The sequence below is a fragment of the Cucumis melo genome, chromosome 4, assembly GCF_025177605.1.
Source record: "Cucumis melo cultivar AY chromosome 4, USDA_Cmelo_AY_1.0, whole genome shotgun sequence".
NCBI lineage: Eukaryota > Viridiplantae > Streptophyta > Magnoliopsida > Cucurbitales > Cucurbitaceae > Cucumis > Cucumis melo.
Window position 1 is genome coordinate 14,383,867 of NC_066860.1, and position 19,266 is coordinate 14,403,132.

Below are 19,266 nucleotides of genomic sequence, written 5' to 3' on the forward strand. Positions count from 1 at the left end.
ACCCAAACGAACGGCTCCTTGATAACCCTGACAATTTGGGGTGGGAGGATTTGAACCGGAACCTCTTGTCTTTAAGAACATCATTTTTTTAAAAGGTCTTTTTGAGTACAACTTGTAGTGGGGATTTGAACTCGAGACCTATTGTCTTCGGAAGCATACGAGTCAGTTGAGTTGAACTCATGTTGACATTTCCTACATTAACTACAAATTGAGTGAAGATTATCTCTTCACAAATCAACACAAATCCATTCATTAGAGTAATGGCATGTCAGAAAATTCTCTCAACCATGATTTCATATTCCCGAGACCACTCTCATCCAGATGTGATCTTGATTCGTTCATGTACCTCTCCAAAACTCAGGTGTTGCATGATTTATTATATTGAATACGATGTGCTGCATGCTCAATTATTCAGGCACAATTAAATGTTCGGATTCCACGAATAGATACCTATTACAAACAACTATTGACCAGTTGACATTTTCAACCTCCTATTAGTAAGAATGATTTGTGCAACACTGAATGCCATTGCTTTAATCACTTAAACTTGAACTAAGAAGCTAGGCACTAAAAAGGGTTTAAAATTAGCTTTAGCAAGTAAATATAATTGATTGTTGGGAACTCCATTGATTAGAATAATGGCATGCCAGAAGATTTGTGTTGCCTGAATTTCATGATTGGAATCAACATAAACAACATAATGAATCAAAATTCAAAAAGAATCCAAAAGGTATATATTGCTTTGAGTTAAAGGGAAGAAAGTCAAAATCAAGTAGAACCCCACCTATTTATTATAAAAAAAAAATCAAGATTGCTTCTTTATATAAAAAATTCACACTTACATAGCTAGCATAAATGAAATTTATTTTCTTAAAAGAAGAAAAATGGTGCTTCCATCTCTAAACAGAAGCTTAGGATATGATGGAAGAATGAATTTGGGTGTCATTAATAACTTGAATGTGCCATTACTTACACCTTCCCACGGTTTTCAATAGGCTTCAAACCAAACAGAAGCCTATGAAGAATATTTTTGTTTGATGAATTTATGTACAGAAAAAGAATTTAAGGATCTATAAATTTGACAGAAAACATAAAAGAACCCAGAAAATCAACATCCATCCCTAGTTGTAAAGTGAAAGCTTCCACATAAAAGTACAAGCAATTACTCAAAGCTTGTAGGTTCGGGTTTAGGAGTTTCTGGAGTTCTGCTGTACACATCTCCAAAATGAAGATCCAACTCTCCAGTCTCTATGTCTTCTAGGTAGGTGGGTCGAGATAACTTTCCAAAATCACTCCATTCCATGTGTTGTTGCTCCTCCAAGCTTCGTTCAGAGACATTATCATACTGACTCTTCATGGTAGTAGTGTACCTGTTGAAATTAGGAGGATCCATGAAACTTGTTTGGGGTTGTTCATGAGATACAATATTTCGATCCCACCACCGAGTTTTAGTACCACCAGAATTCGCAACGGTAGATTCTTGATGATGAAATATGCTTCTGCCAATGATAGGAGATGATGTGGAAGCCCCAAGATGAGTAGCTGATGTGGAAGCCCCAAGATGAGTTTGTGATCGATCCTCGAGATGATCTTCCTTCCAGAAGTCTTCATATCTTTCTTTTCTTTGAGTGATGTGGGGTGGAATCCAGTAAACGCTGTTCAGCTCCATTAATTCAGATGATTCTTCAGGAATGTCTCTCGAGTAATTGGCTACATCTCGAGGTCCGCTTGTATAATAATGATCAAGCAGGTATGGAAAGTTTCTCTGGCGTTCATCCAGCCACAGAAAATCCATCCAATTACCAGCTGCTGAATTTTGGCAGGGTAATTCCCCCGGAAAAATGCCGTTCCTGTCCCGATGTCCGACCAAATTGCGACTTGCTTGAGACATTTCATGTGGCTGATATATGCATCCCCGTTGCTGCATCGTTCTCTCCCTAAAATTCCGTAGATTTGACATGAACTGCTTTCCTTGAGCATTTGGTTCCCATCCAGGATAGTTACTACAGAAACTGAAAAGAAAACACAACTTAATGTGAGAGGATTCAGAAGCAGCAAAAGAAACTTCATTCCCTAAACCCTTCAGAGAAAACCAACTTGGATAATGGATGTAACATTTTCAGGATAAAAACACAAAACGCCTCACCTCATCTCGTAACCATTTTGTTTTTATTTTTACAAGGATTTGTATCTTTCTTAGGTACAAGATTTGAATTCTTAGCCAAATTTTAAAAATAAAAACAAGTTTTTAAAACTTTTTTTTCCATCCAAAATTCAGCTTGATATCGAAAACATGGGTAAAAAGTAGATAACAAACAATATATTTAGAGGTGGAAGAGGTGTTTTGAAAGCTTAATTTCCAAACACTAAAATTAAAAGGTTACCAAAGGGCCCCCACATGCCTTGCTAATATTTAGCCAAAGCACATTCTATTTTGTTGGACACTCGGAATCAAAACAAGTTGAACAATTGAAACAAAGAAAGTGCAAGAGATATTAATATCAAAAGAATAAATATCAAAAGAAGCTCTAATTTTACCATTAACATATTTTTCATCAAAATTTATCTAAGCTGCTAAGTGCTAAAATAATAACGGGGTGTCAGAAACACTTGCATCAAGAATCAATAACGTAACATAAGTAGAGGTTTACAGCATGATCTCGCTATCCTAATTAACTCAAATGAAGATTTCAAGCTGGCCTCCATTCAAAAGTTGAGAATGTGAAGGAAGGCTGCCCATACAAGACTACCTTCTCTACAACATCATGGAAATGCAGTGGACATTTTTTCAGGTATGTATTTAAATCAGAAGAGTTGAAGAAATATTCCCAAGAATCAAATTTCGCCTAAGAAACAATCAGAACAAGCAACGACCACATAAATGTCCAGAAAAGCAGATGACCATAATACATACCTCAAAAATGATTTCTCCATTTTCCCCTGGGAGCTTCTCTCTGCACCTGGCGCATTATGTGGTGACCCATAACTGCTATTTCCATGTTTTTGGAAGTTAAAGGAACTGAAACTGCAAAAGACAAGGAAACAGCCAAAAAAGGTTTTGAACCGAAATAATAATAATAAATGCATACCAGAAGTCATATCACGTTTCTGATAGACAAACAATCACTATAGTATAGGATAAGTGCCAGGGGAAAGGGCTAATGCATTCTATAACTAATGCTGAGAATGAGACGCAGAGTTTAACAGGGTTAGTAACTGACGGGCAAAGTGTATTTAGATGAGCTAAGAAGCACAAATACAAATACGAAACACAGGCGACATGCCATTATTAAAAGGAAAATCTAGGAAACGATAGACAAGGCCACATTTATTAAAATATACATTTTTAAAAATATATACCACTTTTATGCCAGAAAAAAAATCTAAGTACATGGCTTGATGCATGTTCGCTAAATTCAAATTTTATTATTATTTTCATTTATGTGTCATTGCAGTCTACTCAACGAGTGCTCTGTGCATACCTAACACATTTGCTGCACTAACAAGTGGTTAATACGTGTCCAACAAGTGTCAAAGAGACGTAGAACAACATACGGACATGCTAGCCAAACTAAAATGTCTGTGCTGCTTAAATACGGAAGCCCTAAGAGGAGGGTGGGGGTACTTATGCTTTACTTATGCTTACGTTTTGGTGGTTTGGTTTAGGAAGAGAGGGAACTCTTTGAATTTCCCCCAGGCTTTACTTCTCTGAACTCTTTTGAATCTCATTTGACTCTTTCATGCAGAAACAGATAAGTGTAAGGAAAAAGTAAAGATCGTGATAATTTTGAAGAAACATAATAACCTGCAAACATGACCAACACCTTCAATATGCACTGTGAAGTCTGCAATAAACTGCAAAATGTCATCCACCCTCTGCATATATAAAACTATCAGTGACTCAAAGACATTGGCCATACTAAAATGAGATGAGATGAAATCTCTAAAAGCTGCCAACCTCTGGAACAACATACACAAGCAAGAATGGGGTGAGAAAAATGGAGACCATCTCCTCAAGTAACATCATTCCTGTATACTGCATGAGAAAAAGGTCCATAAGAGAGAAGGAGAAGATTGCAACCTTGATGACAATAACAAAAAACAAGAAAAGAAAAGAAGAGGAACTACGTATTTCAAATATATGAAAGCAAAAAAAATTAAGAAAACTAATGACTTATACCTCAGCACATTCAAAAGGGCTGAGAATCCTCTCCCAAATTCCCCAATTTGGAAATCACCACAAAAGTCTTCACTCCTTCACTCCCAACCCATACTCCTATTTATAACTAAAAAACCCTAACAAACTTCTTAACTAATTACTATTTTGTCCCTTCTAATACCCATTCTAATATTCTACTAAAAACCTGCTACTTCAATAACTAGGACCCTTAAGCTATATTACAACATCCTCTTTCATTGACTAACAACATCCAAAAGGAAAATCCAGTTTCATTGGCATACCATTTTCGAAGTAAATCCATAAGATGATAGCCTACTAAGAATAAATAAATATGAAAATAAATGATTTTAAGAGGAAGTGGAGCTTAGATTGTGAATTAGTAAGGGCAGCCCACTTGGATGGCTAAGTCACATGACTAAGCGAGTTCTAAGAAAAGGGGAATTTAGAGAATACGAGTAAGAAAGCAGGTGTGCTTTTGTGAACTGAGGTGGTTGAGTCTGAAAGACAAGGAGGAGCGCTCTAACCTTCCTTGAATCATACTCTCTTTGATAATTAATAATATTAGCTTTAATACACACCAGCCACACAAAGAATAAGATTAAATGCTAGCAAATTTACCTGGAAAAGGTTTTCAAATTCTAGTCGAACAAGCTCAGAATTTTCTTTGCCACGCCATCTTTTTGGCATATAATGAGTATGCTGAACAACCATGGACATTGCCCCCTCAGGATCTAAAACTAAGATCTCATCTGTAACTGCAGCCCGACTAATAGCAGTTATAGTTCCAAAAACAGCAGCATACCAGAGGAGGTTGCGGCCAAAAATCTGAATGGTAAGAGAATGTATTTAGATTAAAGTACACAGTGAACAATAGGTTAATGGGCTAAGAGTAAATGAAATCTATATTACATGGCCCTCCAGTAAAGATTCTTCCAAAAAAGCAATGATAATCAGAATAGCAGCAAAGCCACCAAAGACAAATGAGATGAACTTGGCAATTATTGAAATAATGGGAGAGGGAAATTGCTTGAGATATTCTGAAGCATGAAGCACACTGCTATTGATCCTGTGCTTGAACAAATGCTCAACCTGCAAAAACATATAACAGCAATAACAATTTTATATGAAACATTTTTTAAGAACAATGAAAAGTATGTTATTTCATAAACATCATCTGTCACACATGATACATTACAACCTAAATCTCTCCTTTTTGTTATGACAGAATCATTATATGGCACAAGTTACAGCCAAAATTTATTCGGCACAACTTTTTACAAACAGCTAGCAAATAGAATAATTGAGCACTTGGATAAAGCGGGATAAATTTTACTTCATTAAACCCAAAGAGTCACTATACCTCATTATATTCCCTAAATATCCACTTCGACAAATTTGACCACCTTCGAGATGATGCTGTACTTGGGTGGTTATAGAACTGTTCAGCATGCCTTAGAAAGAGGTAGACCAACATGAATATGACCAGAAACGGAGAAAGCAGGAGCATCACTACTCCAACTACCCTAAGCCTTTTCTTCAATGTACTAGGATTGGATATGAACTCCCTTCTGACGCAGTAATTACTGCAACAGGAATATGCTTCAGTCAGCAGATATTTGATAGAACACTAGGAAATGTGTTCTTGTATATTCATATATTTCCAAAACAATTACAAGGAAATTAAAACCAGTCTTTTCACAATAAACATCCAAAGAACAAACCACAAAACAACACAGAAATTAAGCAAAGACAAAAAATAAAATTACTAAACCACACTGAACACAAATTCCTCCTTCCCTGCTCTCCAGGAAACAGCAGCCCTCTTTACCAGAATAAAACTTCCCCCCTTCTGTTTTCCCCCTTCCACTTCTTTGAACTCCCTCCTTCCATAACTAACTATGGTCCCCACCAAGGTGGTTTCCACTCCCACTACTTTCTCCCTTATCCATATGTGCTACTCCCTTTTTCTTCTTTCTACTATGTTGCAAAACAGTTGGTCTATCATTACATTCCCTCTCCAGATTCACCTCATCCTCAAGGTGGAAATAAGGAAACTGTTGTGAAAAATCATCACAGTTCTCCTAGGTAGCCTCGTGTGGTGGTAATCCTTCCCAACGAATCAGTACTTCCCAATTTTTGGTAGTGCTATTCTTCCAATACCCAAAGATTTCAGCTGGCTTGGTTATCCATTCAAAATTTTCATTCAAAAACGGATGTACCTGGTGTACCTCAGTAGGATTTCCAAGCACCTTCTTGAGCTGGGATACATGAAATACAGGGTGGATTGCGGGTGTAGAAGGCAATTCCAGTTTATATGCAACCGGTACTACGCGTTCAACCACTCTAAAAGGACCAAAAAAGATTTAGGAGATAACTTTTCATTTCTCTTCTTTCTGAAGGACATCTGTCTAAACAGTGTAAGTTTTAGAAAGACCAATTCCCCTTCTTGAAACTCAACATTCCTTCGTTTCTGATCGGCATATTTCTTCATTTTTTCTTGAGCTATCATTCAATGTTCCCAAAATCACATCTCTCTTGTGGCTGCTGATCTAATGTTACCTAGGAGTATCCATTTCTCCATAGTAAATAAGAGGAGGTGGCAGCCGGCCATAAACAGCCTGAAAAGGGGTTATCCCAATTGAACATGGATACATAGTATTGTACCAATACTCAGCCCAATGCAACCACTTAGTCCATTCCCGCGGCTTCTCTTCCCAAAAACATCTTAAATATGCTTCAACTCCCTTGTTCACTACCTCAATTTGGCCATCTGATTGTGGATGATAAGCAGAGCTCTTATTCAATTTATTTCCAGACAATCTAAACATTTCCTTCCAAAAGTTACTCAAAAAGATTTTATCACGATCGACACAACTGTCTTACGATTGCCATGTAATCTAACTATCTCTTTCACAAGCATTTCCACAACAGACTTAGCAGTATAAGGATGTTTCATCGGTAAGAAATGAGCATACTTACTCAATCTATCAACCACAACCAAGATTACCTCATATCCTGCAGATTTAGGAAGGCCATCAATGAAATCCATTGACATTTCGCTCCAAATAGTGTCTGGAACTTCTAATGGCATTAACAAACAAGCTGGTGATAAGGCTAATGTCTTGTTTCGTCGACAAACTAGGCATTCCTCACAATACTTCTGGACATCAGTCTTCATATCTTCGCAATACAGCTCCCCTGTGAGACGTTTATAGGTTCTCCTGAATGACCCCCAAAAACTGAGTCATGATAGGTATCCAGTATGTTGGGTAATAAAGCTGATTTCTTTGATGTCACCAATCGATCTTTATACCTCAACATGCCCTGTCGCATAGCAAAACATGCGGGTACTTCCTCCCCTTTTTCCAGCCTCTCCATGATCGTCTTCAATCGTTCATCCTCCTCTACTTCTCTTTTAAGCACTGCTATGTCTATCAATGCTGGAGCTGTAAGATTATTGAGATGGACAGAGGGAGGCACCCTTGATAAATTGAACATGCCCTGTTGCTTCTCTTGCTTTATTGCTAGAATCTTCCACAAATTGAACCTTCTCGCACCGAGTGAAATCGAACGAGTAATTTCTTTTTCAAGTCTTCCCAATTTGCAAAAAGCTCTCAATCTTCATGTGATTGGTACCAATCCAAGGCTGCTCCGTCAAAACTAATCACTGCTACGATCATCTTCTCCAGTTCAATCAGTTTGTGAATCTGAAAATACAGTTCAGCCCAGAATAACCAAGAATCGGGATCAGTTCCTATAAAAACCGGAATTTCTACTTTTTTGAACTTACTTCTATCACTGGCAGATTCATCCCCTTCCAACTTCATGATCTTGTCTTCAGTTTTTCCTTCATTCTCCGCTGAATTGCTCGGATCAATCAGACTTCCAACAATTTTCCCTGTACTTGAAGACCCTTCTGCTGCTTCGTTCATCATCTTCTCCTTAAGCATGCCTTCCATATGTTTCAATAGAAGTTGCTGTTGCTGTTGCTGTTTTTCGGCTTGCAGACCAAGCCATTCAATGCTCTTTGCTAAGGACATATTTTCCTTAATTGTAGGTAATTCATGTAACTTAGTACAGATTCCTGATATCTCTTGATCAAATTCTCCAACTTTCCTTTGATTCTCTTTTGCGCCATTGCGGATGCGTTTTCAAAACCTAGCTCTGATACCAAAATGAAAGAACACTAGGAAATGTGTTCTTGTATATTCATATATTTCCAAAACGAATACAAGGTGATTCAAACCAGTCTTTTCACAATAAACATCCAAAGAACAAACCACAAAACAACACAGAAATTAAGCAAAGACAGAAAATAAAATTACTAAACCACACTGAACACAAAATCCTCTGCGTTCCCTGCTCTCCAGGAAACAGCAGCCCACTTTGCTAGAATAAAACTTCTCCCCTTACGTTTTCCCCCTTCCACTTCTTTTAACTCCCTCCTTCCATAACTAATTGTGGTCCCCACCAAGGTGGTTTCCACTCCCACTACTTCCTCCCTTATCAATATGTGCTACTCCCTTTTTCTTCTTTCTACTATATTGCAAAACGATTGGTGGTCTATCAATATTCTACATAGCAAGCATAAAAACTTTAAATCTTTGATATTTAAGACAACCCCGTTCAGTTTTCTTTTTCCTTCCTTTAGTATTATTTATACAAAGGGTTGCATTCTTACATTAATACAAGCTTTAGATCTTAAAAGCTGTATATAGTAGACATACTTACATTTAACGGGGCCGAAGGTGAGAGATATAAGACAATAGATATACAGATGGGATAATATTATACTTTCTGTCAAGTATATCATACATACACATGGTAATTACCACAAAATATGTATCCCTTCTTAATGTTTGATCCGTCTAAGACCTACCTGAAGCCATTTTCTAAATAATAGCGAGAATAATTACAGCAACAAACATACCGATCAAACATGCTCTGTAGTATACACCAATTCAAGGTCCATTCAAGACTTTTTGTCAATGTTAATCGATAATGATTTCCAGAGGAGTCAAATTTCACAGCTGGGCCAGCACCTGGGACCCACTTCGGAATTGGAAAAGCAAGTACTCCTTTGTTAAGCATCCCAATCAGGTAGTTCTCTTTCCGCATCAAGCGCATGACCACATCATGAGCAGAAAGATCCTTAGCCACACAGAGTTGACAAGTACTTTGCAGCTCAACAACCTTCTCAAGAATTGTCGCCCATGGCATAGTTTTGATTTCATTGTCAGATATGTGAAGACTTCACAGGAAGCAAAAAAAAAAAACAAGAGACTGTATTATTATGAATCTAAGATCACTTGTAAACGGTAGCTCATAATAAAGTAATTAACAGAAGAAAGAAAGATTTTAAAAGCTATATGGGGGTGTTTGGGGTAAGGGATGAAATAGTAAGGAGAAAGGAGTTATAAACTCTGGGGAGTTGTAAATCCTAGGGCCCATAGTGTAAGGGCATAAGGTATAAAATTGATGCTTTTTTATCGGTGGGACCACAAACTCCTTGGGCCAAACAAAAAGTGGAGTTCATAACTTTATTCTACTCTCATTTCCAAAATCCTTGGGCCAAGCATGCTCTCAATGTTTTTAGAACTCGAGGACAAAGTTGTACAAACATACAGAACAAATCTTGTGCAAGGATACAAGAAGAAAACAGAAACAAAGCAAAAAAAAAAACAGCAAAACATAGAAACAAAAATCATTAAATCAATTGGTAAACAAACTTAGAAACAAAAACATAAACCTTCCTAAGGTTGTTTAAAAGCATTAAATCAATTGATAAGATTTTTTCAACGGACCTGTTGTAATAAAAGCGACGGATTCCTAAAATGTCCTTCAGCTGTGCAAAAAACCTAAAAAAGCAAAAGATCCAATAAACAGAAAATATGCCTAAATATCCAATGATGATAGCTTTTGAAACTGTCATATGGTGTAAGGGGTGCTTGTGAAGAGCTTCCTTGGCAAGATCACATGGTTTAGTTCCAGATTCCACTGCATCCATCCCACACTTGGCATTGCGGAGACCATTCCAATCAACGAATAGTAAGAAAAATGCTGAGAAACATATGGTAAAGCCAAGACTCAGAAGCTCTACTATCCACTTCGTAATGATGCACCAAAGCCCTTTGTCACAGTAATAGCTATAAAGTCTTTCAAAAAATAGGTCCAAGTCAGCTATTGGTTCCACATTCAAACGCTCCCCATCAAGAAGCCCAGTAGGGCTCTCACTACCAGGATTCGGCACTCTTCCAAAGGTAGATAGTTCAATCTCTGGTGGCACATCCTTAAGCAAAGCAGATGTTAAAGATGATTCACCATGAGATTTCCATCTAAAAATTCCAACATTATCTGCACCCGCTGTTCCACTGAGCATCATTCACAAAGGTGGACAGTGGGCAGATAAAGCAAGTCCATTCCCTGAAAGAAATTGAAAGAGACAACAATAAGAAAAATTTGAGCAACTAATATCAAAATATTAATGTATGATGGAAAGATGGTTTGTGGAGAGAGAGTTTATAGAGGCAATATAATTGTTTTTGAAGAGGAGACGGACCTCTTTATTAATAAAAAACTCAAAGTACAAGAGAGATATTTTATGAGTACAAACAAAGAGACCAATGGATCAACTGGTGCAACCGTTTATAAAGGCAATACAAATCAAAGGCCAACTATCATGTTGTATTGGTGGTCGACGCCGACTTAAGTAAAGGGATCATGGACAAACTTATGCATTTAACTTCAAATGGCAAGTATAGCCATTAACATAATTTTATACAAGAGAAAATATTTAAGTAAAAAACACTTTAACAAACAACCAAATTACAGTTTAAACAGTCTGAAAATGTAGAAACACTTCAAGAAAAACAGGAGAAGGTTTTTTGGATGAAGTTCCAAAACAACTCAAATCTTAAATCCTTAGCCAATTACATAACTCATCCTCTAACAACTGACTCCATTTGATTTCAAGAAGGTCCGAAACAGAAGGCTTACATAAAATAAGATGTTTCTTTGTATAATGGTATTCCAGAACAAGCAACAAACAGGTTTTGAGCGGGAATCAACATTTCATATGCAGAAGCAAAAATATAAGAAAGCCTCGAGCAACACATTTAAGTACGTATTGCCTGCAGTTACAAAATGGGTATTCTTGAACTGAAAAAAGAAAAAGAAAAAAAAGAGAGGCTGGGAGCACGAAGCTGCTAAAGAGTAATGAAAGTTTCCAGGATATTTGGTGGATGAGTAACAGAACAACTATTTGGTCCTATATGTCATTGAGATTCAAGGACGTACAGGAAATTTAGAGGATGAAAAGGACACTTCAAGGAAGGAGGTCAGTAACCTCCTGCTTCGAAGAAAGCAACATAAACATTGATAACACATAAATGATTCTTGGTTCATTTTAGAACATTTGTTCACCCTTTCTTTTATTCATCATGATTCATCACACTGGTATTTGTGTAACAACGCACCATCTAATTAAACCTGAAGTTGAAGAGCTAAGGCCCCATTTGATAACGATTTGGGCTTTTAGTTTTTGTTTTCGAAAATTAAGACTGTAGACAACACTTCCACCTTCAAATTCCTTCTTTTGTTATTTACCTACGTTAAAAAAACCAAACCAATTTTTGAAAACTGTAGTTTTTAGAAAATTGTTTTTCTGTTTGTAGAATTTGGCTAGGAATTCAAACAAGTGTACAAGATGATAAGAAATAGGGAGGAAATGGGCTAAATTTTCAAAAACCAAAAACAAAAAAAACAAAATGGTTACTCAACGGGCCTAAATATTTCAGAGCTAAAACTGGTGGTTTCAAACTGAAGACCACGACTTGTATGATATCCCTTAAATTGAGAAGGTAATTTTCTTGAGGAGAAGATTTAAATGATAGAATTTCAAAAAAGCAAGCCAGGGAACGAGAGGAAAGACGGCAGACTAGAAGAGTCTGAATTTAGACAATTACACACTTTGAAAAAGAGATGGAAGGGGAAAAAGAAGCCAATGATCGTGAACAAAAATCATATACCATAATCAGTAAGCAAAAAACACATAAAACCCACAAAAAAATTGGGAGAGATAAAGAGCAAAGGTCGAAAATTTGCGGATGAACCCAAGAAAATAAAAAAAATCATTCAAACCATTCATTTGGAGTCCAAAATTCTCGGTTGTCGTTTACAAATTCCAAAAGAAGTTAGTTCGAGAGACTAAACCCATCCAATTCACTAACATTCAAACTCAAATAAAGAATATCATACAATACACACAAACAAATGATGACAAAAAAAAAAATCAAAAGGAAGCAAAATAAGCAGCTGAGTTTTTTTTAGAAGAGATTACCTTCAAAAAAACATGAATGAAGGGGGTGAAGTAGATGAAGATAAGACAAACCGAAGTCGAGATTACTTATTTGGATGATCGGGAAAGATTAAAATCGGGAAAAGAGAAGGTGGGTATCAAAGAAACGAGGGTAATCGATAGAAACAGAGGGGAAATCAAAGGGGGGAAAAACAAAGCGGTTGCGTGAAAGGGAAGAAGAAATTATAGAGAATGAATGAATGAATGAATCTGCTGAAGGAAGTTGGATTAAGTTGATTGAGAGTTCAATTGTGAGTTGGTTTGAATAAAGAACTGGGATTTGAGAAAAAAGAAAATGAGAGTCCCAGAAGAAGAAACGTGAGCTTCGGTAATTCTTCCCTTACCCTCTTCTCCACAGCCTCAATCGAGCAGACTGCTCCTTCGGTTGCCCATTCTTCTTTTTTTATTTTATTATTATTATTATTATTATTATTATTATTATTATTATTATTATTATTATTCTTATTATTATTATTATTCTTATTATTATTATTATTTTGTTTTCAGATTCTTCAAATCATTTATTTATTTATGAAAGCCTTACTCGATTTATATAATTTTCAAAGAATTAATCAACAGCTTTTATTTTTCATAATTCTCATAACTAAACCCCTAGTGATGAAAATACAGTTAGAAAAAGTTTTTTTCAAGGTAAAAATATTTAATTTTTTAAATTCTATTATCCATAATCTACCATTACAAACTATATTAAAATTCCTCAATTACTTGTGACCAAGTAAATGTATAAAAAATCAGAATTCTAAAATAATATTTTTGGACAAATTTGCTCTTTCAAACTTTAATTAATTACATATATGATTTAAATTGAAAGGTTAAATGATTTTAAACGTTTTCAATCAAAATTAAAATAGATTTAATTTCAGTTAATTTATGTAAATATAACCAAATCTAAAAATATTTATGGTTAATTGTAACAAAAAAAATTAAAGCCCGTAAAAGTCATCGTTATTTTTCATAAATTTCATATTTGTCCTTTGTTGTTTTTTAATATTGTAGGATTGTGTACTTCATTTCTTTTTTTCTTCTTTGCAATTTATTCTTCTCCACGTCATATTATTAATTTATTCGTATTATTACTTCTTATCTATGATTTCTTCATTTCCTCTTCTAGAATTTCTTCCTTCTTCATTTTTCATCTTCTTTTTTCTGTCTTGGTACAAGATCTAAACGACATTGGTATAGGATATAAATATCAATATCTAGACAATCAATTGTTTATCCCAGATAGTTAGAGATAGACCACTATCACTAATAAATCATTTAAATTTGGTACAATATCGTTTAAACTAGGTATAAGATCGTTTAGGTAGGTATAGGTACAAAATCATTTAGATAGGTACAAGATTGTTTAGACTAGGTACAAGATCGCTTAGATTAGGTACAAGATCGCTTAGATTAGGTACAATATTGGTTAGGCTAGGTACAAGATCGCTTAAATTAGATAAAAAACTGTTTAGACGGGGTACAAAATCGTTTTTAATCGTTTTTTTCATGTGTGTGTGACCAAGGGGTATTTTTGTTATTTTACGTTGTGAGCTTGTGAACTTTTTCCTTTTCCAAAATTGTTCTGTACGGTGTAGTATTTTCGCGCTTTATTATATTTTTTAAAAACCTCTTTAATTTAGGGTTTTTTTTTTCAAAATAGAACAAAACGATAAAATATTTACACCATATAGAACAATTTTGGAAACAGAAAAAGCCTATAGTCAACACATGCATGTAACCTTCTTCTAAACGATTGTGTACTATAGTCTAATGAAAGATCTACGATCGTTTAGATCATGTTACATGATCATATATTTCATTTTAAATAATATATATACTTTACTATACATGATCGGTCATACTATCGTTTACCATAACTACATGATCATTTAAGATATATTATAATGATAGACAATCGTTCAGTGAAATAATATACTTTACACGATCGTGTTGATCATGGTAAATGATCCTATTGATTATGGTAAACGATCGTGTAATCCAATGTAAATGATTCTTAAAAACTTCAAATCTAATGATCGTGTTAACTATGGTAGATGATATGCTGATCATGTCAAACAATCGTGTTGACTATGGTAAACAATTGTTTAGATAATGTCAACAAGATTGTGTAGTTCGTTTTAAACTATGAGAAAAATGCTTCAAGTTCAAACTATCGTGTTGACCATAGTAAATAATCGTGTTGATCATTTAGAATGATATTTAAACAATCTTAATTCTCGAATATGAGGAAGATGAAGAAGAATATTGAAACAACTTCAAAGAGTCTTGTTGGTTTTGGGATTTGAAATTGTTGTTGGGATTTGAAATTTGTTATATTTTTTAAATTTTAAATTTTATTAATCAAATTGTAATTTATTAGAAATGAGTATTTGTATGTATTTTTAGGGTTTAGGGTTTTTGAAAATACATTCAAATACTTTTAGAAATGAGTATTTGTATGTATTTTTAGGGTTTAGGGTTTTGAAATAAAAATACATACAAATACTCATTTAACAAAAAAAAAATCATTATCATCTAAAAATCATTCCATTATGTAAATTGGTTTACAATTCAAATATAATTAATAAATAATTTTTTTGTTGAATTGAAAAATAAATTTCAATACACTGAATAGAAGGAAAAAAAATCAATGTATCGACAAAAGTGAAAGTTTAAGCATACGTAAATTTTAAAGAATTTAATAAAATTTTATCATTTAAAAAATGAAAAATGTAAATACAAAATACCTCGTATATGCCATCAAAATAGATTTTTTTTTAAATAAAAAGGAATGGAAAAATATGAATAAACATAATTTTAATCTAATCTAAAATATAATTTTAAATTGTTATTAAAAATAAATATTATGTATTATTTAATAATAATTATTAATAAATTGTTTAAAATCTAACAAATTAATCTGGTAAAGATATTTGGCAGTTGATTTAGTCCGAAATTAGGTTGTTATCAAAATACCTCGTTTCTGGGAAATCCTATAAGAGAGTAGATTCGGGTTTAATATAATTAAAAAAATAAGACCCGTTTGGCCAATTTTGGAGTTGTTATCTACGGTTTTACTATTTCCACTTCTATTAGAAAACTCTTCCACTCCACTTTTAAAAGACGTTTGATGCATTTATAAATTTTTGAACTTAAAACATAAAACAACTAATTTTAGAAAATTTAGTTCCAATTGCTTAAAAAATATATAATTTTCTCGAAGTTAAACTTCATTAAAACCATAAATTAATCCCACAAAAAGTTATAGGAAGGAACAGAAGATACATAGTTAAGGTAAACATTACCTCAAAGGGATTTAGAAAGTAAACTGTCAGAATTTTTTATCACAACAACTTGTACAAGCTTGGGACTTTCTTTTCACACAAATTCTTCAAAATTATATAAAAAAAAAGGAACATTTTTAAATACAGTAAAAATTAAAATTATTTATAATATATAATAAAATTGGTCAAATTCTCGATAATCAATTCAGATATATTTTTTTTATATTTTGTAAGTAGTTTTAATTTTTTCTATTTATAAGTACTCCCTTAAATTAAAAGATCACCAGCCTTTTTCCTTTCTTTCAAAATTTTGTACAAACATCAACAAGGAAATGAATTTATAATTAGATTTAATTTGGATATTTACGACATATCGTCGAACCATAAGAAATAAATTTTAGCTTTCAAAATCAAAAGAACAAAATTGATCAAATTTTGAAGAGAGTATTTAGTTTATGCAATTTACATTGTTATATTATTATTAGCATTGTTTATGTAAAAACTTGAAGATGAATGGAGAATCTAAATAAGATATCAAAATAAAATGAAAAAGATAAAAATGAATAAGTAGTTTGATAAATCTATATTATTTTAAAGGAAGAAAAAAAAAACTAACTTTCTCGGTGTTGTAGAGTATCTTATCACTCTTGCTTTTATTTTCAAATAGTAAAAAATAATAATTTAAAATTGGTTAATTTTCATGAATATAAGTAAAATATTTACGGTCTAACAAAATAAAAAAACTCATAAAGTCGTTAGAAAATTTTATAAATTTTAGATTTATCTTTGATATTGTGATGATTTATCACTTTTCTTTTCTTCTTTTTTGCGATTTATTTATCTCCCGTTTCAGATTTCTTCATCACTTTTTTCTTCTATTTGTATTCTAGATTTTTTCGGCTCCTCCTTTCATTTTCCGTTAGGTAAATAAAATACAGATTTCTTCTAAAAAAAATTCTTCTACTTTTATTCATCTTTTTTTTTTCTTTCTTTCTTAATTTTCTCTTTCCTTCTTATAGCTCCTCTCCAAGAACATTAAGATCGTTTAAATATCAATTTGATATAATCTAAACGTTCAAGATTTGAAGCATTTTTCCCGTCGTTAAAAAGAACTACACGATCGTGTATCATTTCATACACAATCGTGTATCATTTTCAACATGATCGTGTATCATGATCGTTTAGAACGAAACATTTTTCCCATCGTTAAAAAGAACTACACGATCATGTATCATTTCCTATACGATCGTGTATCATGGCCGTTTAGAAGAAAAATTACACGAAACATTTTTTCCATCGTTGAAAAGAACTACACGATCGTGTATCATAATTTCCTACACGATCACGTATCATGATCGTTTAAAAGAAGAATTACACGAATCCTTTTTCCCATCGTTAAAAAGAACTACACGAATATGTATCATTTTTTAGACGATCATTTATCATTTTCTACTAAATCGCTTATCATGATCATTTATAAGAAGAATTACACGCACGCGTGTGGTCGATTAATCGTGTGTTGACTTGCGCATTTTTTGTATTTACTATCGTAGGCCGTGAGCTTTTTTCATTTTTAAAATCGTTCTACACATTTTGTCGTTTTGTTATATTTTTGCAAAAATCCCTTCAAAATATGTATAGTAACTAATCAAATTAAATAGGTCAAATTACAAAAATGTTTTAAATTGACCTCTTCTATAACTTAATGACTCAATATTACATAAAAATCAAATAAAAAAACAAAAATTTATAATATCCCATCAATTCCTTACCATTTAAAAAATTGAGAAATACAAATATTGTTAATATTGTCCTAAAATTATGCAAAAATCTAGTTTTGGAATATAATTAAAGTATAGGATAGCTTTGTAATATTGCTGAAAAGTAGGTTATTTTCTTTTAAGTTTTTTCATAAACAAGGGCTATTATAGTATTGCAAAGAAAGATTTTAGAAATTAGGCCTATACATAGGTTATGAGCCCAAATGAAGTGTCAAACCCCAGTTAGACCCAAATTCGAATTTGTATTGTTGTCACCATTGAGTGTGTACTTTCCATTTTTACCCCCCAGATACCTATCTAATCTCTAGTGCCATGTTTTTCATGAATTTGTAAACTAAACCCATTGGTATTGTTTAAAAATAATGGGGATGCTTGCAAAAATAACAAAAAAAATTTATGGTAACAAGGTCAATGTCACTACTTTTTCTAAATTGCAAAACTTCTAAAAACTCAGTCAAAATCATCAATGGACCTTAAAGGAAAAGACGAAACTACCATCATTTCAAATTTATTGTGCGCTAATTCATTCTTCTACGTCTTAATTTGGATAATCGTCTAATATAGCTAATTACTTTGTGATATCCCTATGATACATATGTGTCGTTTTAAATATGAGTAGCCCTTTGATAGTTTTTTATATTTGTCTGATAGAACTCTGATAACCGTACAATATATCAAATTAGTTTGTTATAATCATCGAATACACATGTGCTGTTTTAAATTTTGGGTAGTTCTCTGATAGTTTTTGATATCTTTTTTATAGACCTCTGATAGCCGTATGATATATCAAATTAGATTGTCATAGCCCTCTAATACATATGTGTTGTTTTAAATTTAGGTAGCCATTGATAGTTTTTTATATTTGTCTAATAGACCTCTGATAGTTATATTATATATCAAGCCCTCTGATACGTATGTGTTGTTTTATATGTATATGTTCAGGTGCATCTGTTGATCCAAAGTATTCTTTTTCAATATATATATATATATATATTGTTTTAAATTTAGGTAGCCTAATAGTTTTTTATATCCGTTCGATAGCCTTGTGAAAGTCGTATAATATATGTAATAGTTTTCTGATACATATATGTTGTTTTAAATTTGGGTAGCCCTCTTTGATGACCTTACTTTTTATTACCATGTGATTAAATTTTATAACAATTTCTAATTCAAAACAAAAAATTCATAACAGACAGTGGAACTTATACGATCATAAAGCCTAACATCCCAAGATTATTGGTGGGAAATTGCCAAAAATAGGTTAAAAAAAGAGATTTAAATGAATTTTGGGACAAGTTTTCAAAAGAAAGACTTTTAGGACAATTTGGGTGTGAATGGACAAAAATGCCCTTCATTAAATTTCTATCGCTCTCTATTGATTTTTTGCCTACCCACGTTCGCTTTCCCTTCTCTTTCGCATAGAACACCTGAAGTAAAAAAAAAACATCTCCTTTCGTTGGCTTTTGAAATTTCCCGCTCTGCTCTTCGAAGATACTCCGACTGTTCGTCTGTCGTCGGTCCTCTAGTGCATTTCGTCGCTTCTCCTTTTCGAACCTAAGAATCAACTTTGAGCGTGTTATCTTATTTCAATGAGTTTTATCTGTAACCCATTTTCAATATATTTGCTGGAATTTGTTCCTTTTTCTTCAGGCTTCAATC

General features: G+C 33.4%; 1 protein-coding gene across 2 annotated transcripts; it reads right to left on the reverse strand.

Moving 5' to 3' along the window:
* Positions 1–919: 919 nt before the first annotated feature.
* LOC103489887 (autophagy-related protein 9) lies at positions 920–12,923 on the reverse strand. 2 transcript variants are annotated; one of them, XM_051084316.1, is made up of 11 exons: positions 12,519–12,923; positions 9,985–10,603; positions 9,111–9,431; positions 5,541–5,763; positions 5,090–5,269; positions 4,799–5,005; positions 3,975–4,036; positions 3,825–3,876; positions 3,647–3,735; positions 2,915–3,025; positions 920–2,012 (listed from the first exon to the last, which is right to left on the reverse strand). In XM_051084316.1, the coding sequence occupies exons 2-11, from the start codon at positions 10,560–10,562 to the stop codon at positions 1,163–1,165; spliced, it is 2,673 nt and encodes an 890-aa protein (XP_050940273.1). In that variant the 5' UTR covers positions 10,563–10,603; positions 12,519–12,923; the 3' UTR covers positions 920–1,162. The 2 variants fall into 2 exon arrangements, with proteins under 2 accessions (XP_050940273.1, XP_008447441.2); XM_008449219.3 differs by lacking the exon at positions 3,647–3,735 and having other exon boundaries at positions 3,806–3,876; positions 3,959–4,036.
* Between the last annotated feature and the right edge of the window lie 6,343 nt (positions 12,924–19,266).

Excerpts from the sequence above, each read along its gene's own strand:
- LOC103489887 (XM_051084316.1), bottom strand. The coding sequence starts at position 10,562 with ATGATGCTCAGTGGAACAGCGGGTGCAGATAATGTTGGAATTTTTAGA. Across the intron at positions 5,764-9,110 it reads CTACAGAGCATGTTTGATCG|TAATTACTGCGTCAGAAGGG; the intron begins GTATGTTTGTTG and ends TTCCTGTTGCAG. Across the intron at positions 3,026-3,646 it reads CTAAACCAAACCACCAAAAC|TTTCAGTTCCTTTAACTTCC; the intron begins GTAAGCATAAGT and ends TGTCTTTTGCAG.